The sequence below is a fragment of the Somniosus microcephalus genome, chromosome 26 (assembly GCF_052327205.1).
Source record: "Somniosus microcephalus isolate GS21.2 chromosome 26, FLI_Smic_1.0, whole genome shotgun sequence".
NCBI classification, from domain to species: domain Eukaryota; kingdom Metazoa; phylum Chordata; class Chondrichthyes; order Squaliformes; family Somniosidae; genus Somniosus; species Somniosus microcephalus.
This window is the reverse complement of record NC_141012.1, coordinates 42,239,355-42,266,249: the sequence shown is the minus strand read 5'-3', so window position 1 is coordinate 42,266,249 and position 26,895 is coordinate 42,239,355. Positions and strand designations below refer to the sequence as shown.

Here is a 26,895-nt window from a genome sequence, read left to right as displayed (position 1 = left end):
CTGTGATCTCTGCGTTCCTCCAATTCTAGCCTATTGTGCATCCCTGACTTGCTTTACGACACCATTGGCGGCTGTGCCTTCAGCTGCCTGGGCCCTAAGCTCTGGAATTCCCTTCCTAAACCTCTCCACCACTCTCTCCTCAAAACCTACCTCTTTGGTCACCTGTCTTAATGTCTCCTTCTTTAGCTCAGTATCAATTTTTGTCTGATTAAACTCCTATGAAGGGCCTTGAGATATTTTACTACGTTAAAGGCGCTTGTAGAATTGCAAATTGTTGTTAAAAAGGGTTTCTGACACACTTCCGGTGAAGTTAGGGTGACGGAGCGGGAGTAGCTCCGAGGAATTTCCATGGTTCTGATTTTGAAAGCGATGTCGTTAATAATTAGTAACTCACCAAACGCGACGGTTGCGTTGCTCCAAATAATTCAGAGACCTTGGAAGGAAAACAGCAGATATTAGGAACACGTCCTAAAACATACACATCTATATATATAAAGCGGCTCTTCTGTCTGTCTGTCCGCCTGGTCTCTATACGTTTGGAAGTTACAGAGCGTACCGACGCGCGCGTCGCCTCAAAAGAAAGCTTGCGATTCCGGACCGGTCATAGGCGTATTTACGTTTCGGCCGGACAAAAATCCCGCCCGCGGTATCCCAAAAACCTTCAGCGTTCCGCTCATTAGCATCTCATTAGCGACCGTGTGACGTCGAGGTCTTCCTACAGTTGAGTGTCGAGTGACTCGACGATTGACCAATCCTACACTTCGGTGACCTGACCGGTCGACCAATCGGTGCGTGTGTGGGCGGGCCTTATCCTTCTGAACCGAGGTGAGTGGCCGCCATCTTGATTTTCCACGATTTTTTCCCCCACACTTTCTGTGTGTTAGGGAACTAAGGTAAATATTTCAATTATGTGTTAGGCAATTAATTAACAATTTATTTGAGTTTTATATTGTGTTTAGCAACCCCCCCCCCTCCTCCTCCTCACCCTCGCGCAGGGGGGACTCGGGGCCTGAAGCTGAAAAAATTTCTCTCTCTCTTTCTTCCCTCTCTCTCTCTCCTTCTCCTCTTCCCTCTCTCTCCTTCTCCTCTTCCCTCTCTCTCCTTCTCCTCTTCCCTCTCTGTCTCTCTCTACTTCCCCCTCTCAGGTGTCGCGGACGGAGCGCGGGTGCGCCGCCCGAAGTTTCCCGCTCGCTAACGGCCTTGCCGGCTCCCGCGGGCCGCTCGCACTGACCGCGCATGCGCCGCCCGCCCGCACGCAGCGGCCGTCCATCAGCCGCACGATACGCGGGGGACCTCAGCAACGGCACCGGACCTCAGGCGCTAGGCAGGGGGAGGGGCCGGAGAGAGGGACAGAGGGGAGCGGGGGAGGGAGAGAGGGGAGGGGAGGGAGAGAGGGGAGGGGAGGGATAGGATAGGGAGAGGACATGACAGGGAGAGGGGGGACACACAGGGGCAGGGAGACCAAACGCCCCAAAATTGCCCTCGCGCCCCAAAATTGCCCTCGCAACGCGGGGCTCCCCAGCTAGTACAATATAAATGAGGAACTGGGTTTTCAGAAGCATAAGCAAAGGTCAACCGATAGATAAAGGACCAAGAATTCATGTTGATTTTAGGCTTGACAATGATGTCAGTGTTGAGTATTGGAACAACTTCCTTTTTGTCAAACACAAGTTCTGCCAGATTAGTTTGTGAAGTTGCTCCTACTTTGACTCAACAATATGCCACAGCTCAAATGTCAGAAGATCACCCACTCTACATATTACTTAGGCCCTGATCTTTACGGGGAGGCGCGGAGGGAGCGGAGGCGCGTGTTTGAGTGGGGGGGGGGGGAACCCGGAATTAGAAACATAGAAGATAGGAGCAGGAGTAGGCAATTCGGCCCCTCGAGCCTGCTCTGCTATTCAATGAGATCATGGCTGATCATCCAAACTCAGTACCCTGTCCCTGCCTTCTCCCCATATCCCTTGATCCCTTTAGCCTTAATATATCTAACTCCTTCTTGAATATATTTAATGAATTGGCCTCAACTGCCTTCTGTGGTAGAGAATTCCACAGGTTCACCACTCTCTGGGTGAAGAAATTCCTCCTCATCTCTGTCCTAAATGGCTTACCCCTTATCCTTAGACTGTGACCCCTGGTTGTGGACTCCCCCAGAATTGCCAGGAACACGGAGGTCCTGCCATTATCAGTGCATGTTGGAAAACCCTGGGTGGCGTGTCTGTAATCTTCCAGTTTTGCTCCAATGGTAGCCAAGGTCGCTCGCTACCAGCACATGCTCCCAAAATTTAGAGCCTAACTATCCAAGGAAGCTGATTGTAAGAGCACAATTTCACCCCTCCCTCACTAGTTTTCCTCTGCCCATTTTTCTCACCTCCCCTTAAGACATTGACTCCTTGCGGGGGTATGGTTCCACGGCCACCAAGTGGTCTGTGGTACCTCACCCAAGTGGCCATTCTTCATAAGGTGTTTGGCCATGGCTCATTGGTCACACTCTTGTCTCTGAGTCAGAAGTTTGTTGTTTCAAGTCCCACTCCAGAGACGTGAACAAAAAGATCAAGGCTGACCCTTCAGTGCCGTACTGAGGGAGAGCTGCACTGTCAGGTGGACCTAAAAGGTCCCACGGCTCCATTTCGAAGAAAATCAGGGGAGTTTTTCCCCGGTGTCCTGGCCAATATTTATCCCTCAACTGACATCCCTAAAGCAGATTAACTGGTCATTGTCACGTTGATGTTCTTGGGTTCCTGGTATTTGCAAATTGGCTGCCTCATTTTCTAAGTTGCAACAGTGACTACATTTCAAAAGTACTTAATTGGCAGTAAAGCGCCTTGGGATGAGTTTGGGGAAAGGTGCGATATAAATGCAAGTCTGTCTTTTCTTGGCATGCAACGAGTTAAGAAGGAAGGCTTAAAAAATTGGGGCTTTTTTTCACTGGAATAAAGAAGGCTGAGCGGATTGCCAAGATTTCTGAAAGTTTTTCAGAGGCCAGGTGGTGAACGACGGTTACTGCTGGCCCGTTAATCAGTAACAAGGAGGTACAGACTCAGGACTATCTCTGCAACAGGGAAAGGGCAATTAGAAGAACTTTTTTCACACACAGATGTATTAGAATTTGGATGATTTACCACAAGTGGCTATTGAGGCAGAGACTTTTGGATCTATTAAAGCGGAATTGGATAAGTATTTTCAAATGAATAATATGAATAGTGACAGGGAAAGGGCAGGGGAATGGGATTAAATTAACTAGCTTCATAATATTGAACTTCGGGTCTCCACGGGTGAGTACGCACGGGGTACTCACCCGTAGGCCCAATGGAAGTGCCGGTTTCCTGCATGCACTGCGCATGCGCGGGAAACCGGCACTTCCGTTCCCCTGAAAGCAGGGGTTAAGAGGTCGAACGCGTGCGCGGGGGAGGCTGCGCTTGCGCATCGAACTTACGTTTTTTTTTACAGCTATTCCTGGGAGGGTAAGTCTGCAGGAGTTAGACATTTAAAAAGTAGGCGTAAGGCCTGCTTTTTACAAGGTAAGTGGTGAATTAATTAAAATTAAAACATTTTTTCCACAGGTTTATTATTTTTAAATACTTTAAAGAAAGGTAAGTTTATTTTTAGCCCCGTTAGAAAATAAAATTATTTTCTTTCAAAAATGTAAATTATTGTTTAAAATAGTTATTTCATGTAATTTATAGTTTATTTAAAAAATGTGATTTAAAAAAAAAATTATTTGAAGATTTAGTGATGTTTTGGGGCCCGTAGTATTTCTAAGTTTTTACAGCTCTTCCTGTCAAACTTATGAATGGGCATTTCCCTGCTCCGATTGGCTCTCCACGGCCCACGTGATTCCAGAGGACGCTTCGAACTAACTGCGCCCCTGGGATATGCAAGCACTGTGCGCTGGCAGTTGGAGCAGGCCCAGGATTGCAATTCCACATGGGCCCACAGCACAACGGCCGGCGCGCAAGGTAAGTGCAGGTCGGGGGCTTACACCCACGGGAAGCCCCCGACCCGAATTTCTCAGCCAATACTTTGTTATCTAGGGACCGAGCCATGTTCTAGCACCTTGTGGTAGTGTGTTCAAGCAACTCCCAGCAGTGCCTTGCCCAAGGCCATCCTGAATCCTTTCATCATCTTATAAACCTCATTAGATCACTCAATCTTCTATACTCGAGGGAATAGAAGCCTAGTCTCGTCTGCAACCTGACCTCATAATTTAAATCTTTTAGCTCCAGTTTTATTTCCTGGCCTCCTCTCCCTTGACTGCTGCAGCACTGAGATCACGACCTCAACAGCCCAGGGGACTAATGCTGCCGCCTCTGGTGTGGTGCCTTTTATTGGTGCCCAGCATTCTGCTTCCCCTTTACTGTGACTCTAAAATATGTTATTTTCCTAAATTCACAGACGGCTGTGTTTTTCTCTACCAATTTTTGCTCTTACCCCTCCCGTCCTGAAGGTACCAGCGCACGTTAATGTACAGGTCCATAGAGGGGGACAGCAGCCCTCTGCTATCTCAAAGTGATCACTATTCAGTGAGCACTGTAAGTTAGAGACAGTGGGAAGGGGGAAGAAAACTGCTTAGTAACGACTTCATTATCTTTCCCACATCATGCTCTGACACTTATGTCTTGCAACTTCTCTTGGCAATTAGTTATTCAATTTATAATGTGTGGGCAATATACTTTGCACTTTTTTGAAGTGTAGTCACGGTTGTGATATAGGAAACATGGCAGCCAATTTGCACACAGCAAGGTGGCACAGACAGCAAAGTGATAGTGACCAGACCTTCGGTTTTTAGGTGTTGGTTGAGGGATAAATATTGGCCCGGACATCATTGAGATCTCCCCTGCTCTTCTTCAAAATAGTGCCATGGGATCTCTTATGTCCGCCTGAGAGAGCAGATGGGGCCCGTGTCTCATCCAAATTGACAGCACCTCCAAAATTGCAGCACTCCCTCAGTAATGTAGATAATATATAATGGGCCAGAACTTCAGGTCCCCACGGGTGAGTACGCGCTGGGTACTCACGCGTAGGCCCAACGAAAGTGCCGGTTTCGTGCATGCACTGCGCATGCGCGGGAAACTGGAACTTCCGTTCCCTTAAAGGAAGGGGTTCACAGGTCGAACGCGTGCGCCGGAGAGGCAGCGTGTACGCCTGGAATTTCCGTTTTTTTTGCAGGTTTCTCTGGGAGGGTAAGTCTCCAGTCGCAAGGCCTGCTTTTAACAAGGTAAGTGGTGAATTAAGTTAAATTAAAACATTTTTTCCACAGGTTTATTATTTTTAAATACTTTAAAGAAAGGTAAGTTTATTTTTAGCCCCATTAGAAACTGTAATTAATTTTTTCAAAAATTTAAATTATTGTTTAAAATAGTTATTTTATGTAATTTATAGTTATTTTAAAAATGTGATGTTTTTAAAAAATTTATTTGAAGTTTTAGTGATGTTTTGGGGCTGAATTGTATTCATAGATTTGACAGCTCTTCCTGTCAAATCTATGAGTACAGATTCCCTGCTACCATTGACTCTCCGTGGCCCATGTGATCCCAGGGGACGCTTCGAACTAACTGCGTCCCTGGGATATGCAAGCACTGTGCACCAGCAGCTGGAGGAGGCCCAGGATCGGAATCCCACGCGGGTCCACAGCACAATGGCCGGCGCGCAAGGTAAGTGTAGGTCGGAGGCCTGCACCCACGGGAAGCCTCCGACCCAAATTTCTGGGCCAACATTTTTTATTCATTCACGAGATGTGGGCATCTCTGGCAAGGCCAGCATTGATTTCCCACCCCTAACTGCCCTTGTGAAGGTGGTAGTGAGCCACCACCTTGAACCACTGCAGTCCGTAGCAGTTTTATTTAACTGCTGAGCCATTTCAGAGGGTAGTTAAGAGTCAACCACATTGCTATGGGTGTGGAGTCACATATAGGCCTGGACAAGGTAAGGACATTAGTGAACCAGTTTCTCTGGGTTTTTAACAACAATCCGGCAGCTTCATGGTCCCCATTACTGATATTAGCTTTTTATTCCAGATTTATTTAATTGAATTTAAATTCCCCAACTGCCGTGGTGGGATTTGAACTCATATCTCCGGATTATTAGTCCAGGCCTCTGTATTAGTAGTCCAGGATTTTCCAGGGGGTCAGCGGTGGTGGGTCAGGTGGGAAAGTGTTTTTGTTCCCCTGCGGGTCGGGACCCCGCTGTGAACCCGCCGCCACACGCCTTTACCAAATGTCGGGTCTGTCAGCGCTGAGCAGACCCGACACGCAGCGACGGGTTCACAGTGGGGGACCCAATTCAGGTAATTTGTGGCTTGTTGAGAGCTATTTAAGAATGAATTTCAGCTCATCTTCTGCATTTGACAGCTCGCCCTCGGGGTCCACGCTGGTCACGCACCATGTCGGTCAAGCTGAGGCGGGAGTTCAGTGACCGTTGAATCAGCTGTTCAGTTGACAGCTTCAAATGTACAGTAAAAGCTCCCACCTTACAGAGATATCTTCCCTCAGCCACAAACTCTTCCTCACTGCATTTCCACAACAGATTCACCATGCTGCAAGTCTTTACAAAAGTCTCCATCCAGTCTGACCTCATTATCTCTCTCACCATTGACAGATCACTTCTGTCATCTCTACTTCACCTGCCATCTATTCCATCAACTTGGGTGCCCTTTATACTCTCTCACCTTGGTCCTCAGAATCCCACCATGATCAGCAGCACCAGGCACACCAACAGCACCAGCAACAACACCAACCTTCTCCACAATCACCTGATGCTGCACAGGACAGAGGGCATCAACACCCGAGCACATTGCTGCCCGGGAGGCCAGGGATGGCCTCACCATGGTCAGATTTACTTCACTTGATGCCACATGCTGCACCAGGTTGGCACCACCCCACACCAACACCATAAAGCATCCCTACAATGTCCAAGCCATTCCTTTCACACTCATCACCATTGCAGGGGGTACCGTTATGTCTCACCATTCACTGCAAGTCACTAAGCCACTTCCAAAGTTGCACACGAATCTGTCCAAGAACGCAAAGTGTTGAAAATAAAGGTTTCAATGTTTGACACCACATTAACCGAAACTTTACATGAACATTGCATAAAACACCCAAGTGCCTACCCTTGTGTGTTGTTAGTTGGTATGATTGCAGTAGGTTCGCAAGCGTCCCTGGGATCACGTGGGCCAGGCCAGCCAATCGGAGAAGGGAATCCCCCTTCATACTTTTGACAGATAGACCTGTCAAATATATGAATGGAGATCACCCCAAAAACACACTAAAACATTAAATAAATGTTTTAAAAACCTTCACATTTTTCAAATGAGTTAAAATTACATTAAATTAAATATTTTAAACAAAAATTTAATTTTTTGAAAAAAATAATTAAAGGTTTTTACGGGGCTAAAAATAAACTTACCTTTTTAAAAAGTATTTTAAAATTATAAATGAGTGAAAAGAAATTTTAAAAACTTTTTTCAACTCTTATGCTGTTAAAAGCAGGCCTTACACTTTTACCAGGCGTAAGATTTCTAAGGGTTTTCTGCGGGCGGAGGTTCTGCTGAAAGTGGAACTCCCCCCCGCCCCCCCCACAGAGGCCCTTCTCCAGGGCAGGTGGAGGATCTGTCAGGAGCATTCTTGACAGATCGGAAATGCCGGTTTTCAGCGCATGCGTTTGGCCTGCCTGAAACCGGCATTTCCGATGTCCCTACGGGTGTGCGCACAGCTCCCACCCGTAGGCATCGGTAAAATACGGGCCGATGTGAGAGAATGTTGCATAGATTTTGTGCAACTGTGAAGGCTAATGTTTGCTTCAGTTATATTCAGTAATATTTTACAGTCATTTGGAAAGGCATCTGAAGAAAGCAGAATGACGGCATAATTTACTGGGTTTTTGCTGTTCTGTATTGCTTTCGTTTTAAGATATTGCTGAATTAAATTAGAGTTATTGAGGTTAGTTCACCTATTAAATTGTGAAAACCAGACTTTTATTGTGGCCATGGAGGGAGTGAAGCAAAGATTCACCAGGCTGATACCTGGGATGGCAGGAATGACGTATGAGGAGAGATTGGGTCGATTGGGCTTATACTCGCTGGAGTTTAGAAGAATGAGAGGGGATCTCATTGAAACTTATAAAATTTTAACAGGACTAGACAGACTAGATGCAGGAAGGATGTTCCCGATGGCTGGGGAGTCCAGAACCAGGGGTCACAGTCTAAGGATAAGGGTTAAGCCATTTAGGACAGAGATGAGGAGGAATTTCTTCACCCAGAGAGTGGTGAACCTGTGGAATTCTCTACCACAGAAGGCAGTGGAGGCCAATACATTAAATATATTCAAGAGGGAGTTAGATATATTTCTTAAGGCTAAAGGGATCAAGGGATATGGGGAGAAGGCAGGGACCGGGTGCTGAATTTGGATGATCAGCCATGATCTCATTGAATGGCGGAGCAGGCTCGAGGGGCCGAATGGCCTACTCCTGCTCCTATCTTCTATGTTTCTATGATTCTATGGTGAAATTCTGGTTATTGTAAATTATTTGAACAATCCCTAGTTATGACATGAGATTATCACATAAAAAAGTGAATGTTAAGTGTAACTGATGTGACTGGAGTTCTGCTAAGTTTCAGATCTAAGAAGACTAATTCCAAAAGTACATGTTGGTTGTACTAGAAAGCGATGGGTGCTCGTAAACTGACAGCACCCGTTGATCTTGTGCGTCATTGTGGTTGGAAGAAATAAATTACTGAAGAAAAACCCCGTAATTAAAGGACATCATGCCATCTCTACAGCATCAGTCTGGTGTCATTTTGTGGTTGGACTGTACTAACTACCTAAGAGTTAATAAAATGAGGGGTTTTGGGCACCTCTTAAATAAATGATCAATGATTTTACAAAATTTGGGGTTTAATCTGAATTGTAGGTACAAGGCCAGAAGAACCTACTCTTTTTTTAAAATGAGATGAACAAACTTAAATACTGTCTTCCCTGACAGGAATGTGTTTAGGATTAACAGTGATGTCACTAATTATTTCTGCTTGTTTTGACAGATTTTCAGTCCCTAAGGATGCAAAACAATTGGTAAAAATGTTGTGCCTTCACAGCTCAAGTTTGGAAATTGGAAGTCAGAGGACTGGTAATTGTAAGCACTTCAGTCGCTGCTGTAAAACCAACAAGCCTGGGCATCATTTGTTTCTGAAATTGAAATTGATCAGATACATTGATATGAGTTACTGTGCAAGCACTCGAGAATGGAAAATTTACTTGAAGTTAACGGGATCATCAATTTAAAAAGAAACACATAAGGATGCAGTCCAGGTAGTTCCTGCCCAATATCAAGGAAGAAAGTTTTTTTTGGGGAAATAAAATTGAACATTGGCAAGTCCTGTCATTCCAGCAATACCATTTCAAGTTTGAGCTCATTCCTGGGAGACTGTTGTGTTCCAAGTACCCAAAATCACACATCTTGCAGACGGGACTGCTCTCTAGAATTGGGATATTATTGAAAAGATAAAATGGACTCGGGCAGAATATAGCGGCATATTTTGAAAATAACGAGGTCCAAGAAGAGTTTAAATAAGATAAACAAAAATGTGTTGATAAATTAGACCAAGTTGGGAATTTTTAATCTGTGTTTTAAGGGGTGATGATAATATTGTATTGGATAGTAAAGTTCCTCCAGGGCTCACGAATGAGATGAAATGGTAATATAATGAGATGCGTAAAATTGGATGAGAGGAAGTGATTGGGCATATAAGATAGAAACAGGAAATTTACACCACCAAATTGGGTCGAAGGTCATTGGCCTTGGTGATTATGGGTGAATTTCTGGAACCCAAACCAAAGGGGTTAGAGAAAGATGTGTGAGTGCACCCATGAGTAACATAAATCACCCGGGCATGATTCACCAAAAGATATCAATCTGGTATCAATGTAGAATCTGGTGTAAGCCAGGAAAGTGTAGTTAAGAATATTTCATTGATAGCTTTCACTTGGGGATGTTTGTGTCTTTGCCTATACTGAACAGTGGGAAAAAAAATGCATTTGACAGACCGGCCACTACCCGAGACATCGGACCATGCAGGGGGGAAATAAGCAAAGACTGCCCCCCCGAGCCTTTGATAAGATAGCCCGAAAGAACAGGAATGGCTTGTATCTGATATCACGTGTGCGCAAATGTGGCAGGTTGTGTGTGAGGCACCTAGCATGTGGAATACATGATGAAGATGCACTGAAGAACAGGTCTCAGACATGCTCAGTCATGCTAACAACACCACTACAAGAAATGGTTAATGTGGCTCAGGAAAGTGAGAAAATCTTTTAATGAAGGTACTGACAAATGCTCCATAGAGAAGCCGACTTTTTAATGAAACAATCAGGATAGGGATAAACACAGTGGGTGCCCCGTTAACGCCCTAAGAGGGCACTAACGGGGCGCAAAGCAACTAGCTCCCGGGCCTGGCGCCGCCTACGCCTCCTGCGAAATTCAGCAGGAGGTTAGCGGCAGCGCTCATCGTTAGCACCCCATGGAGCTGCACCGCCGGCGATGATGTCATCGCCATGCACAGTGTCCCACTCACACCCCAGCCGTGATCTTCAGGAGCGCCCCCTCACTTACCGCCGGACGCTATGTCCAACGGGATCAGGGGGGCCTACCTGCGGCTGAGGAGGCGCTATTTAAAGGCAAGGTGCGGGGCGGCCATTTTTGTTGCTGGCTGCCTGCCAGCACCTGCCTCCGCTCCCGTACCTGGTCCCCATACCCGCCCCCCGTGGAGTGCCGGCTGCGCTCCATGAGCCCGGCACTTCTCGAGTGCTGGGCTCTTTTGCCGACACTCCCGATCCCCGGGGGCCCAGCTGGGCTTCGGGTCACGCTGCGCAAGGCCCCTCCCCTTTAAGAAGGGAAGGAAAGCCTGCAATACCACGGCGTGACGTGCCGCGATATTACCTCGCAGTGCTCCAGGAGGGTAGTGGGGTGCTTCCAGTAGCATCCCGCTACCCTCTTGGGGCGCTACCACTCAATTTCCGTCATGGGGGCATTGCTTTTTCTGGGGCGCTAGCACCCCGGCGAAGTCGCTACTCAATTTTTAGCCCAGTGTAACTACCAGAGGGATGGAAATTCAATTAGAGTAAGATGTAACATTGGAAATTACAATTCAGGGTGAACCCCCAAAATTTATATTAAAATTATCCACGACATGTATAAGAGTAAATTAAAACTGGAGGATATTTTAAGTCCAGAAGATGACACTTTGATATATGGGAGTACTTGGGGAGAAATAGGCATTAAGGCTTTGGATGTCATTCAATGTGTCATCAACAACAACTTGCATTTATATAGCGCCTTTAACGTAGCAAAATGTCCCAGGGCGCGTCACAGGAGCGTTATCAGAAAAAAAAAATTATAATATTTTTGATAGCATGTTATGTAAAACAAATAGGGAGAGCTTTGTGTGACAGACTAGATCGAGATAGATACATGATGCTGATGAAGTGTTTCGTGGCAGTCTTATATATACAGACTGTCGGGGGTGGGGATTGTCGGAAACTGTCCCCTCAAGTTTGAGAACTGTATTGTGTGAATCCCCCGGTAATTCATATTATCGTAAGCGTAATCTTAACTATACCTGTAATTATTATTAATAATATTTATCATTATATGCTTAATTCTTATGAAAACCAATAAACCCTTTGGAATCTTGTGGAATAACTTACAAATTTATAAGGACTGAGATGAGGAGAAATTTCTTCACTCAGAGGGTGGTGAACCTGTGGAATTCTCTACCACAGAAGGCTGTGGAGGCCAAGTCACTGAATATATTTAAGAAGGAGGTAGATAGATTTCTAGACACAAACGGCATCAAGGGGCATGGGGAGAGAGCGGGAATATGGTATTGAGGTAGAGGATCAGCCATGATCATATTGAATGGCGGAGCAGGCTCGAAGGGCCGAATGGCCGACTCCTGCTCCTATTTTTCTGTGTTTCTATAAGTAGAAACAATTACAACAGTGACTACACTTCAAAAATATTTCATTGGCTATAAAGCGCTTTAGGATGCCTTGAGCTCATGAGAGGCGCTTTATAAAGGCAAGTCTTATTATTTGCAGTCCAGGCAGAGACCCCAGATGTTTTGTTGCCACCCAAGTGCTTTGGCAAAGGACATTTTAGAAAGACTGGACAAGATTATGGAAGGAGAGGGAGAGTGGCTTCTCGTCGTGCATCGTTTGGGAAGCAACTATATAGGAAAGGAAAGGCCCAAAGTCCAGCAAGAGGAGTTCAGGAACAGATTGAGGAGAAAGACTTCAAGGGTGCCAATCTCTGGATTGCTCCCCAAGCCACGCACTAGAGCATGGGAGGATCGGGAAGATTAGAGAACTCAATGCTTCACGATAGGGGTGGTGTCAGGAAGGGGGTTTCCGATTTATGGGCCATTGTTACCAGTTCTGGGAAAGACAGAAACTGAACCACAACTGTGTGCTTCATCTGAACAGGAAAGGAGCTAATGTACTCGCAAAAATGATAAATAGGGAAGTGAAGAGTCATTTAAACTAGGGGAAAATAAAAGCAATCATCATAGTGGTTAGCACTGTTGCATCACAGCGCCAGGAACCCGGGTTCGAATCCGGCCTCGGGCGACTGTCTGTGTGGAGTTTGCACATTCTCCCCGTGTTTGCGTGGGCTTCCTCCGGGTGCTCCGGTTTCCTCCCACAGTCCAAAGATGTGCGGGTTAGTTTGATTGGCCATGATAAATTGACCCTTAGTGTTAGGGGGATTAAATACGTGGGGTTACGGGGATAGGGTGGGATATGTGTTGGTGTAGGGGTTACGGGGATCGGGTGGGATATGTGTCGGTGCAGGCTCGATGGGCCGAAATGGCCTCTATCTGCACTGTGGGGTTTCTGTGATTTCTGTGAATGCAAGTACAGAAAGCAGAAATAGATGAGATTGATGTACAAAACAAAAAGAATTGAACAAAAGAGATATGTAAGACAATTCGAATTTGACAAACCAAAAATGGTTGCAATGTAATCCTTTTACTGTATTCAACCAAGTCTTAAAAACATAGAAAAATAGGAGCAGGAATAGGCCATTCAGCCCTTCGAGCCTGCTCCGCCATTCAATATGATCATGGCTGATCCTCTAACTCAATACCATATTCCCGCTCACTCCCCATACCCCTTGATTCCTTTTGTGTCTAGAAATCTATCTATCTCCTTCTTAAATATATTCAGTGACTTGGCCTCCACAGCCTTCTGTGGTAGAGAATTCCACTGGTTCACCACCCTCTGAGAATAAATTTTCCTCATCTCAGTCCTAAAAGTCCTACCCCGTATCCTGAGACTGTGACCCCTCGTTCTAGACCCCCCAGCCAGGGGAAACATCCTCCCTGCATCCAGTCTGTCTAGCCCTGTCAGAATTTTATATGTTTCAATGCGATCCCCTCTCATTCTTCTAAACTCTAGTGAATACAGGCCTAGTCGACCCAATCTCTCCTCATACGACAGCCCTGCCATCCCAGGAATCAGTCTGGTGAACCTTCGCTGCCTTCCCTCTATGGCAAGTATATCCTTTCTTAGGTAAGGAGACCAAAACTGCACACAGTACTCCAGGTGTGGTCTCAACAAGGCCCTGTATAACTGTAGTAAGACATCTTTGCTCCTGTACTCAAATCCTCTTGTAATGAAGGCCAACATACCATTTGCCTTCCTAAATGCTGCTACACCTGCATGTTTGCTTTCAGTGACTGGTGTACAAGGACACCCAGGTCCCTTTGTACATCAACATTTCCCAATCTATCACCATTTAAATAATACTCTGCCTTTCTGTTTTTCCTCCGAAATAGATAACTTCACATTTATCCAAGTCTTTGACACACGCAATGTCTTTGAGCAGTAGACATACAGAGAAATAAACGCAATTACCCTGTTTTTCCCTGGGTAGAAACATAGCCTTCGTCGATCCTTTTAATCTTGACTCTACAAAATGCTAAGGAAAACTCAAGGGCCTAGAAATTCACTTGCGCCCCGTTTGGCTCGCCAGGGTGCCGGAAGTACCGCCTCGGAAGGAGTCGCGAATGCCCGCCAGAAATTCAGTTTCAGCGCCCCAGACGGAAGCGCAGCGCTACTTGAGGCGCCCCGCATCCCTCTTGGGGCACTGCAACTGAAAATCGCAGCGCAACGTGCCACAGCGCCACACTCTGCGGCACGGCTTGCTGCGGTACTGCAGGCCTTCCTCCCCTTCTTAAAGGGGAGGGGCCTGCTGCAGCGCGATCGCGAGTGCCGGCAAAAGAGCCCGGCACCGAGGAGAAGTGCCGGACTCTTGGGACACAGCCAGCACAACGCTGGGGGGGGGGGGGCTCAGGAGGCCGGGGACGGCGGCGCGGGGAGGTGCTGGCAGGCTGCCAGCAAAAAAAATGGCCGCCCCGCACCTCCGCGCCTCTACCGCCGCAGGTAGGCCCCCCTGAACCGGTCACAAATTGTGACCGGCGTTAAAGCAGGGGGCGCTACCAAATTTCGTGATCGGGGCGCTGCGCACACCGATGATGTCATCGGTGGCGGCACAGCGCTAACGGCTAGTGCCGCCATTAGCGTCCCGCTAAATTTAGCGGGAGGCGTGGCCAGTGGTGCAAAACCCACTAAGTGCCCTCTTTGGGTGCTAACGGGTGGCGCAGCCCACTGAATTTCTAGGCCAAGATCTTTATGGTTTACTTCTCTCACACACTGTTCTAGATGATTTCTTATGGCATGACAAATTTTAATGTGAACAAGACCCTCAGAAATGAGCTAGTTCCTTCCAAACATCAGGGGGACAGAAATTCTGTATTGGCCCGTTTGGGGCACGATTATCGGCCGGGCGCAAAGTTTAGCGCCTGGCGCTAATTATTGCCTCCAACTGCAAACTTGGCTTCTATCGCCCCTGGAGGTGATTGGAACACTAAATCAGGCACTACACACCTGTCTTAAGGCGCTAACGCCGAGGAGCGAGGCGCTAACTCAGAGCATGTGATGTCAGTCAGCAATGGCACACAGACACACTGGCGCCGGCCAGTTCTTAAAGGGGAGGGTCGATCTTGCTCTCCATCCACACCCTGCTCATTACAGCCTTGAATCTCAGCCTGGAGAGACCTGTACATCAAATCTGTTGGAAAGAACAATGGAGAGGCCCAGGGAAAGAGCTCAGAGTGCAGCCCCCATAGTCTCTTCTAAATCGATGCAAGGAAGATCAAATAAAAAAGAACCTGCAAAGTGCTGCTCAGTGCCCAAAACTCCTCAACACAGCTTTGAATCTCTCCTGCAGTCTCTCGCACTCACTCAGAATGCATGGTGAAAATATTTTGCAGACAAAAAAAGACCAGAAGCGATCGCCTTTAAATAGCGCTCCCCCAGTCCCTTCCTGACTGCAAAACGCTCCCCTCAACCTGTCATTGCTAGCGGCAGGCGGTAAGGCAGGGGGCGCCACTCAATATCCGGTCTGGGGCGCTACCGGGGCGTTGCACATTCGACTGATGTCACGATCTGCAGGCGCGGGGGATCGTGGCGGTAGTGTTTAGCGCTGCCGCAAAATGTCAAGTCAATTTGGTGAGCGGCGCAAACATCGCCGCGCCCGGGCGCTAGTTGCTTTGCGCCACATTAGCGCCCTCTTAAGGCGCTAACGGGAGGCGCAAACCAACCGAATTTTTCCCCCAGGTACCATCCTGGTCTATGGCCATTTCCTATCTGAAAACTCTCTTGGCTATCTCGTTTCACAATGCAGCTACAAAAATAAGTCAACAGGCATGAATCACACATGCTGTAGCTCAGCAGAAGCTAAACAGCAGAGTCAGCTAAATTGTACTCTGCCACATTAATCCCTAAAGCATCTAGGAATGAACAACTTTAACGCTTCCATTCTTTCTAGCTACAGTACAAATCCACAAGCCATTTATAAGTAAAAAGAAAACAGAAACCTTAATCATTTGAGATTAAACCAAATCCTAATCCTGCTAATGTATACACAATTAGGGTATCTTACAGATCGCATGCAGAACAAACAAAGAGAGCAGAGGAGGAAAATCAAATTGATCAGTTGTAAGTAGGGACAAGTCTGAAATAAAGGAATAAGGTGTTAGCTTGAAACGAAATCCAAGAGAAAGAGGGGTAGTGTCAAATATGAGGATAAAAAAGATATTTGCCCGTATTTCCCGATCCCTACGGGTGTGTACGGGCTGTGTACACACCTGTAGGGACATCGGAAATGCTGGTTTCAGGCATGCCAAGAATGCTCCTGACAGATCGGACGCATGCCCTGGAGAAGGGCCTCTGCGGGGGGGAGAGTTCTGCTTTCTGCACAACCTCCGCCCGCTGAAAACCCTTAGAAATCTTACGCCTGGTAAAAGCAGCGTAAGGCCTGCTTTTACCAGTATAAGAGTTGAAAAAAAATATTTTTTTCTCTCATTTATAATTTTAAAATACTTTATTTTTAGCCCCGTAAAAAACTTTAATTATTTTTTTCAAAAAATTAAATATTTGTTTAAAATATTTAATTTATTGTAATTTTAACTTTTTTTAAAACGAGATGGTTTTTAAAAATGTATTTAATGTTTTACTGTGTTTTTGGGATCTCCATTTATATATCTGACAGGTCTATCTGTCAAAAGTATAAAGGGAGATTCCCTTCTCCTGGCCTGGTCCACGTGATCCCAGGGACTCTTGCGAACCGCCTGCGCCTCTGGGATACGTGCGCCTTGCGCATTTCGACTATGGAGAGGCCCAGGAGCAGAAATGTCCGGACCTCGGGAGCCCTCAGGTAAGGGTGTAGATTTTTCGATAGGAGGCCTCCGCACGCAGGAAGCCTCCTATCGGAAATTACGGGCCAAAGTGTATGTATTGCAATGTTCAGAGTGTGGGGAAATAAACTGGCAAATTAGAAGCAATCACTTTGCTGAAGTGTCTCTCTAGATTTTATGACAAGTAGGTCTTCAACCCACAACCTTCTGGCTCACAGGCTAGAGTGTTCCCTCTGAGTCACAGCTGACACTCGCATTAGCCACTGGAACTGGTGTGCACAATGCAGCTAGTTACTACTTTTAGACTCCCCTGTGACAGGTAAACAGTTATCTCGCTCTGGATGTTCAGTTAGCCCACTTTGCCCGACAGTGCCTTTTGTAAATGGGTCGGAGCGCCGTTCCCCACCAGTTACCTCATGGCACTTTGGAGAAGTCTCACAAAGTGACCAGAAGTGAAGTCCTCGTCCTGATCAATGTGACGGCACAGTTGGACCAGCCTGAAAGAAACAGAAAAAATACACATTATACTCATAACCACGGGCATGAGCTGTGTGTGAGGGAATATATGTAGAAAATAATTAAGTGGGAACAATTGAGGATCGCGGCAACACACTAAAGAATCTATTTAAAGAATCGAGTTATTCAACATTGCAGACTTACAATCGGTGTGGACCTTAACTTAGAAACATCATTTGGTACATTGAGAAAAGAGGAGCCTAGGTGAAGAGCCAAGGCCCAAGAGCAGGGTTGAAGAATGCAGGAGAGGATTTGAGCTAATTTAACAAGTAATCATTAAGTGATACCAAGCTTGGCTTTAAAATACTGTGGACTGTAGGAGGAAGGGCGGGGAGGAATTCTACAGTGTTGTGGATAGATGCAGAGGACATGGGTTACAAGTGACAGACTACATCAGATCACCAATGAAACTAGGGCGCTTCCTCTGCCACTGTCTCATTGGTTGTTATATTTACACAAAATAAGTTTTAACTTTAATTGAATTATGTAGAATTTACAGGCTATTTCGCCCAATTGGTCTATGCCGGTTGTTTATGCCCCACACAAGCCTATTCCCACCCTACTTCATCTAACTTCATTAGCATATCCTTCTATTCCTTTCTTCCTCATCTACTTATCTAGCTGCCCCTTAAATGCAACTATGCTACTCACCTCAACTACTCCCTGTTCCACATTCTAAATACTCTCTGAAAAGAAAGAAAGACTTGCATTTCTATAGCGCCTTTCAGGACCTCAGCGCTTTACAGCCAATGAAGCACTTTTGAAGTGTAGTCACTGTTGTACTGTATGTAAAGAAGTTTCTCCTGAATTCTTTATTGGATTTATTACTGACTATCTTATATTTATGACCTCGAGTTTTGGTCTCCCCCACAAGTGGAAACAGCCTCTCTACGTCTACTCTATCAAACCCCTTCATAACTTTAAAGACTTCTATCTGGTCACCCATCAGCCTTCTCTTCTCACAAGAAAGGAACCCCAGCCTGTTCAGTCTTTCCTGATACAGGTAGACTATCCTTTATCCGAAAACCTCGGGACCAGCCGTGTTTCGGTTTTCGGAAAATTTCGGAAGGTATTTTATAAGACTGGGAAATTTGTCGGGGGTGGGTCGGCGGGGGTCAGGGTCGGCGGGGGGGTCCGCGCAGGGGTCGGCGGGGGTCCGCGGGGGGGTTGGCGGGAGTCGGCGGGGGTCCGCGGGGGGGGTCGGCGGGAGTCGGGGTCTGCGGGGGGGTCGGCGGGGGTCCGCGGGGGGGGTCGGCGTCGGCGGGGGTCCGCGGGGGGTCGTCGGCGGGGGTCGGGGTCGTGCGCACGACTTACGCTGACCCTCTGCTCAGCGTAAGTCGTGCGCCACTCTGGTCATGTCGTGCGCACGACTTACGCTGAACGAAAAAACCTTCGGTTTTTAGAGGGTTTCGGTTTTCGGAAGTTCGGATAAAAGGTAGTCTACCTGTAGTTATAACCTTTCAGTTCTGGTATCATCCTTGTAAATCTTTTTTGCACCTTCCCCAGTTCCTATACATTTTGTAATCTGGAGACCAGAGCTGCTCACAGTGTGGTTCCGTACAAGTTTAACATAACTTCTCTGCTTTTCAATTCTATCCCTATAGAAATGAACCCCAGTGCTTTGTTTGCATTTGTTATGGCCTCATAGACCTTGCTACTTTTAATGGCCCAGAAATTCGGGTCTCCACGGGTGAGTACGCACGGGGTACTCACCCGTAGGCCCAATGGAAGTGCCGGTTTCCTGCATGCACTGCGCGTGCGCGGGAAACCGGCACTTCCGTTCCCCTGAACAAAGAGGTTCAGAAGTCGAACGCGTGCGCAGGAGAGGCTGCGCGTGTGCATCGAACTTCGTTTTTTTTACTGGTTTTCCCGGGAGGGTAAGTCTCCAGAAGTTAGACATATAAAAAGCAGGCATAGGGCCTGCTTCTAACAAGGTAAGTGGTGAATTAATTAAAATTAAAACATTTTTTCCACAGGTTTATTATTTTTAAATACTTTAAAGCAAGGTAAGTTTATTTTTAGCCCCGTTAGAAAATAAAATTATTTTTTTCAAAAATTTAAATTATTGTTTAAAATAGTTATTTCATGTAATTTATAGTTTATTTAAAAAATGTGATTTAAAAAAATTTTTATTTGAAGATTTAGTGCTGTTTTGGGGCCGTACTATTTATAACTTTTGACAGGTCTTCCTGTCAATCTTATGAATGGAGCATTCCCTGCTCCAATTGGCTCTCCATGGCCCACATGATCCCAGGGGACGCATCGAACTAACTGCGCCCCTGGGATACGCAAGCACTGCGCTCCGGCAGCTGGACCAGGCCCCGGATCGGAATTCCACGGGGGCCCACAGCACAACGACCGGCGCGCAAGGTAAGTGCAGGTCGGGGGCTTGCACCCGCGGGAAGCCCCCGACCCGAATTTCTGGGCCAATGATTTGTGAATCTGTGCCCCTAGATCCCTCTGCTACTCTACCCCTTTCAGTCTCTTATTTTCCAAGGAGTATGTGGCCTTCTTATTCCTCCAAGCAAAATGCACTACCTCACACTTATCTATATTGAAATTAATTTGCCAATTACACACCCATTCTGCAAGTTTATTAACATCTTTTATTCTGTTGCAGTCTTCCTCAATGTTAACACTCAATCTGGTGTCAGAGCATTCCCATTTCAGTGGTAAGCTGTTTCAGTAAAGCAGTCTTGGAATCCGTGTATGCATTGGGTAAAAAGGCTTAAACTCCTTTCACTCTCAGTTTACATAAAGTTTCTTAAATTGTTTTAATTTCCTCCTCTGCTCTTCAAGTCTTAGACAAAGTTATCTCTTGGCTGAAGTGGATGGGGAGAGAGAGGGACTGCAAGAAAGAACATAAGAACATGAGAAATAGGAGCAGGAATAGGCCACTTGGCCCCTTGCGCCTGCTCCGCCATTCAATAACATCATGGCTGATCTTGGGCTCAAAGCCACTTCCCTGCCGATAACCCCATAACCCTTCACTCCCTTATCTTGCAAAAATCTGTCTATCTCCTCCTTAAATGTATTTAATGACCCAGCCTCCACGGCTCTCTGGGGCAGAGAATTCCACAGATTTACGACCCTCTGAGAGAAGAAATTCCTCCTCATCTCAGTTCTAAAAGGGCGACCATTTATTCTGAAACTATGCCCCCGAGTTCTAGATTTCCCCACGAGGGGAAACATCCTCTCTGCATCTACCTTGTCGAGCCCCCTCAGTATCTTATATGTTTCAATAAGATCCCCTCTCATTCTTCTAAATTCCAATGAATATAAGCCCAACCTGCTCAACCTTTCTTAATAAGTCAACCCCCTCTTCTCAGGAATCAACCGTGTGAATTGTCTCTGAACTGCCTCCAATGCAAGTATATCCCTCCTTAAATAAGGAGACCAAAACCAGTCTTCAACCAGTTTAGAGGTTTGAGCCTGGCTGTACTCCAAATCTGTTGGGAGTTGCAAAAGTCCTGCCTGTCTTCTGAACTTGGCCCATTACTGAATGATAGTCTGGGATAAAATACCATGCCCTGGCAGCCTTGTTATGGGAAGGCCACAAAGTTCATCTGACACGGAGGTGAGGCGAGGACGCAAAGTGATTGAACTGACAACAAAAATTAATTATTCATATGGCCTAGTTAACCACTGACTAATCTCAAGAAGTGAACACTGAAAATGTAAAATGATATTAAAAAAATTCCAATATAGTGATTACCTTTTGAGCTATTAAAATGTCATCATCATATTACAGTAAGAGAGAAACTCACAAACCAGCCTCACATACCTTTACTGGAATGAGTCAGAAGGGAGTACAAATGCACAGCAGGTTTTTTTTTTGCATGAGTACATAGTCAACCGAATGTGACAAATATGAGAAACATACCTAATGGATTGAATCAGCAGAAACGTGCTGCTCTCGATGTGATTATCATCGGCGTCCCCCAACTCCTTATCCTGGTGGTTGGGTATCCTATTTAAAAACAGATGGAAGTTAAACATTTTAGTTGAGTCTTTGCCCACTGTGAATGGTCAGCTTTTCAGAACAGAGAGTAAGGAGGGTGAGGTCGGGTACAGACTGAAGAACCTGTCTCCCCGTGGCCACCCCCTGCCCCCTCAATATAACTGACCCCTGACCTCAGCTGTGCTGTTGTAAGATGCCAGTGAGCTGAAGCCACCACCTCCAAATACAGCTCAAAAGGCGGGTGGGGAGGCTGAGGGCAAGATTGTCCCTATCCTAAATTTTCTTCTCTCCTTTGCTCAAGACTCTGATTCTGGAATATTTTTGTACAGGTGCTGGCTGCACTCAAATATCTTGCCCAAGTGGTCATTCTTCAGGCATGAGGCTGGACATTGAGTGTAAGCAAGCTGTCTGCCGTGAGTGCCGCAACCAGGTACAGTCATGTTCTCATCCAGCGTCCATAAGCATGCACTTTCCAGCAAGGGCCACTTGTTATGAAGAGAGCGAGGAGGGAGGTGTGTTGCAATTTTTTTGCACAGAGGGTTGCTGGATCCACAGGCAGTTTTTCAGTCGGCAACCATTGCATCTTTTAACATAGAAACATAGAAGATAGGAGCAGGAGTAGGCCATTCGGCCCCTCGAGCCTGCTCCGCCATTCAATGAGATCATGGCTGATCATCCAAACTCAGTACCCTGTCCCTGCCTTCTCCCCATATCCCTTGATCCCTTTAGCCTTAAGGGAAAACTGGATACAGTGAATATCTGAAGCAAAGTAAGATACAGGGCCTTAAGAAGAGAGTGGGACGATGGGTTTAAATTGGTCGAGCAAAATGCCGGCACAGAGACAATGGGCCAAATGGCCTCCTTCTGTGCTGTACACCTTTAATGTTCGATAGACAATGTTTAGGAAGAGAACCTGAGCTTATTTTTCCCTTTCCAAGTCTCCAAACACTGAAGCCAAATGTGATGTTGTGGCAGAGCCACTAAAGGACTCAGATCGTTTGTATATAATTTCCTTTAACAGCATGTTATCTACAGCCCGAGTCTGTATCTTTATTTATACTGTTTACTTGTACAGAGCGTGATTACTTTAACAGCGCGGGTAAACGCGATGACGTCACGCCGTTCATCACGTGATCCCCCACTGGTGGGAAGAACGTGATGACGTCATGATGTCAACCACGGGATCGCCCGGGCAGTCCTCGTGGAGCCTCCAAACTGAATAGACCTACACTCGATGTTCTCCTGCAGTTACTTGTTTAAACCTGTTAGTTTCCATTAAACTTCGTTTTGTTTAATCGCCTGAGTGGACCTCAGTCTTTGGATAGGAACTAGACATTCCTACAATGTATCTACTACACCCTTTGCCAAGACTATCTAACTGGACACAGACCAGGGGTTGAATCTGGGATCTTGCGGGCTGGATGTCATACTGTGCAACTCAATTACTCACTAAGCTATCGGTGAAGCAGCGGGGGAGGGAGAACTGTTGCCAGGCAGTTGTCTGCTTTCTCAAGAGCACTTCAGATTGACTCAGTCAAAGAGGCCTATGAATAGATTATCCCACCTACCCTCTCCACTGTAATTGATATGTTGCTTTGAGAAGGAGAGATTTTATTAAGAGGATCACAGTAGTAAATTATTAAAGAAAGACTTGCATTTTGATAGCGCCTTTCACAACCTCAGGACATCCCAAAGCACTTTACAGCCAATTAAGTATTTTTGACATGTAGTCACTGGTGTAATGTAGGAAACACAGCAGCCAATTTGCACACAGCAAGATCCCACAAACAGCAAAGAGATAAATGACCAGATAATTTGTTTTAGGTATTGGTTGAGGGATAAATATTGACCAGGACTCCAGCGGAAACTCCTCTGCCACAGTTTAACGCACCATCCGAAAGACAGCACCTCCAACAGTGCAGCACTCCCTCAGTACTGCCCCTCCGACAGTGCAGCATTCCCGCAGTACTGCCCCTCCGACAGTGCAGCATTCCCTCAGTACTGCCCCTCCGACGGTGCAGCATTCCCTCAGTACTGCCCCTCCGACGGTGCAGCATTCCCTCAGTACTGCCCCTCCGACGGTGCAGCATTCCCGCAGTACTGCCCCTCCGACGGTGCAGCATTCCCGCAGTACTGCACTGAAGTGCCAACCTGGATTATGCGCTTAAGTCTCTGGAGTGGGATTCAAACCCACAACTTTTTGACTCAGAGGCAGGAGTGTTACCCACTGAGCTAAAGCTGACACTCTATTAGCCCTTCACACCCTATATTACACCAGTGAGACTAAAGTGAGGAGGTTGGTGTGGGATCTGGTAGGTGAGTTAAACCTACTTCATATACAGTTCTTTACTCCAAGCCTATTTGAAACATTGGAGGAATCATATCTGTGTCGGAATGACCCTGTTGGAATGAGACAGGGGCTTTCCAGTAGTGACTCATCTTTTTGACGTCAGGCACATCATTACATGTGCATGTGGGGTCCACAGTGCAGCAATGTTAAGAAGCATTACCTTCAGGAAGAAATGTTTGGTAAATCCTTTGCTGACTGGGGAGGGAGAAGAGTCCTTCACCATTTGTAATGGAGAGTGATGTCAATGCAACTGGGCACAACTTATGTCGCGCTAGATGTTTGTAAAGACATTGGGGTTGAATTTCCACGGGGGTTCTCTCGATCGACTGCCGTAACTTTAGTGGAAGATTCGCGGAACCCCGGGGCCAGTGGACATTTCTCTGGGGTTCCATACATCTTCCGCCAGATTTCCAACAGACGATCGGAAGAACCCACGCAAATATTCAACGGCATTCTCTTGAAGACAGGGCCCCTTTATCCCTTAAGAAGCTTCCTTTGGCCCATCGAGTATTATGTACATTTTGTGTGAGGACCAGGTATTAGAATAGGTTCCTTTTACTGGAATACACAGTTAATGAGTGACTAATCCAGCTATGCTGAAGGCAGTTTGTATCTGTCACCTTTACACATTGGCCTGATTTTTTGAGTTCAGTATGTGCTGCCTCGGCGAAGCTTCACCCACCAACACGCTTAAAGAAAAATTGTAGGCGCGCTGCGTGCAACTCCGCAGATTACGCAGCCGGTGAGCAAGGCTATCTGCTGGCAGCCACTGCTTCACAAATCAACCCAACCGTTGTGTACACACAAGTCAATAGACAGTGTTGAGCAGCACAGTGTATTGTGAATTCTCAGGTTGTAGACATTGCTTTCATTTGTACACAGCCATTACATCTTCTCCCACCCCCATACTGCAGTACTCTTCCCGAACACCCAAGGCTGTTCCAGCACACCGTACCATGCTCCCCAAAGAGTGAGCTCCTAACCCCAACAACACAGCAGTCATCAAGACAGACTCAGCGATATATTTCCAAGTCAGGCTGGTGTGTGGCTTGGAGGGGAACATGCAGATGGTGGCATTTCCTTGCACCTGCTGCCCTTGTCCTTCTAGGTGGTAGAGATCACGGGTTTGGGAGGTGCTGTCGAAGAAGCCTTGGTGAGTTGCTGCAGTGCATCTTGTAGATGGTACACACTGCAGTCACAGTACGCCGGTGGTGGAGGGAGTGAATGTTTAAGATGGTGGATGGGGTGCCAATCAAGTGGGCTGCTTTGTCCTGGATGGTGTCGAGCTTCTTGAGTGTTGTTGAAGCTGCACTCATCCAGGCAAGTGGAGAGTATTCCATCACACTCCTGACTTGTGCCTTGTAGATGGTGGAGGGGATTTGGGGAGTCAGGAGGTGAGACACTCGCTGCAGAATACCTAGCCTTTGACCTGCTCATAGCCACATTATTTATAACCCCCAGGATGTTGATGGTGAGGGATTTGGCAATGGTAATGACATTGAATGTCAAGGGGAGGTGATTAAGCTCTCTCTTGTTGGAGATGGTCATTGCCTGGCACTTGTAGCACGAATGTTACTTGCCACCTATCAGTCCAAGCCTGAATGTTGTCCAGGTCTTGCTGCATGCGGGCACGGACTGCTTCATTATCTGAGGAGTTGCGAATGGAACTGAACACTGCGCAATCATCAGCAAAGATCCCCACTTCTGACCTTATGATGGAGGGAAGTTCATTGATGAAGCAGCTGAAGATGGTTGACACTGCCCTGAGGAACTCCTGCAGCAATTCCCTGGGGCTGTGATGATTGGCCTGCAACACCCACAACCATCTTCCTTTGTGCTAGGTATGATTCCAGCCAGTGGAGAGTTTCCCCCTTGATTCCCATTGACTTCAATGTGACTATGGCTCCTTGATGCCACACTCAATTAAATGCTGCCTTGATGTTCAGTGCAGTTACTCTCACCTCACCTCTGGATTTCAGCTCTTTTGTCCATGTTTGGACCAAGTGCTCTAATGAGATCTGGAACTGTCTCTTGCATACATCTGATTGAAATCCGCTCTTGGGAGGGGTAACTCGCATGACTGCACAGGGGGGCACAGCGAAGTGTAGAAATACGGTTGTCATAGGGATTCAATATTTAGGGGGATAGACTGATGTTTCTGCAACCGCTGGTGTGAATCTCGCATCGGGTGTTGCTTCCCTGGTGCCAGGGTAAAGGCTATCAGTTGGGGGGGGCAGAAAATTGTGCTGGGGGAAGGGGAACAGCCAGGAGTCGTGGCCCATGTTGGGAGGTTAACTAGTGCTGTGGGGAGGGTTTAAACCAATTTGGCAGGAGGAGGGGAACCAGACTGAAGCATCAGAGAGGAGAACCAAAGTGCACAATCCTCTGCTTCAAACTGCAAAAGATTGCAGTCCTGCTCTTTAGTGGTTTTATTTTCCACACTTGGAACCTCCCATGGCTCAAGGGTCAGTAACTCAAAGGGATCATCATAATCCATAGCACATTGCAGTTCCACTCCAACATCTCATGCCGGCCCATCATCCCCCAACTGCAGCACACCGAACAAAGGGGGATTTTCTGTGCACACTGTGTAGAAAATTGATAAATTCAGTCCTTATGGATGTGGTTACAACTTCACGACATGTGCCCTAACTGGAAATCTTGGCTCCAGTTTCTACAGGGCGGGATGTTTGCAATGGCTGTGTTAAAGAAAGAAGGAAGAAAGAACTTGTATTTATACAGCGCCTTTCACGACTTCAAGATGTCCCAAAGCGCTTTACAGCCAATGAAGTACATTTGAAGTGTAGTCACTGTTGTAATGTAGGAAATGCAGCAGCCAATTTGTGCACAGCAAACTCCCACAAACAGCAAAGTGATAATCGCCAGATAATCTGTTATTGATGTTGGTTGACGTATAAATATTGGCCAGGACACCGGAAATGATTCACCATCTCTGCTTCAAAATAGTGCCGTGGGATCTTGTATGTCCACCTGAGAGAGTGGACGGGGCCTCTTTTTAACATCTCATCCATAAGACGGCACCTCAGACAGTGCAGCACTCTACCCAGTACTGCACTGAGGTGTCAGCCTGGATTACGTGCTCAAATCTCTGGAGTGAGATTTAAACCCACAGGGGGTGAAATTGGGTGCCTTTGTGCCTCCCGTTAGCACCCCCAGGGGGCGCTAACGGGGTGCAAATGGCTTTGCGACCGGGCACGGCGCTGATATCGACTCCCGCCATATTCGGCTGGAGTTTTGCAGCTGTGCTACGGCATTGCGCCCCGATCTCCTTCACCGGGAGATCGTGATGTCATCACC

At 46.7% G+C, this 26,895-nt stretch overlaps 1 protein-coding gene across 1 annotated transcript in view; it reads right to left on the bottom strand.

The window, feature by feature from the left end:
• LOC147100416 (uncharacterized) overlaps positions 1-26,895 on the bottom strand; it is a 62,431-nt gene that overhangs the window by 4,922 nt on the left and 30,614 nt on the right. Inside the window, exons 6-8 of the mRNA XM_085968100.1 lie at positions 21,150-21,236; positions 17,164-17,247; positions 395-433 (exon numbers count right to left, since the gene is read on the bottom strand). Of these exons, the coding sequence (XP_085824226.1) occupies positions 395-433; positions 17,164-17,247; positions 21,150-21,236 (210 nt within the window). The remainder of the gene's footprint in view (positions 1-394; positions 434-17,163; positions 17,248-21,149; positions 21,237-26,895) is intronic.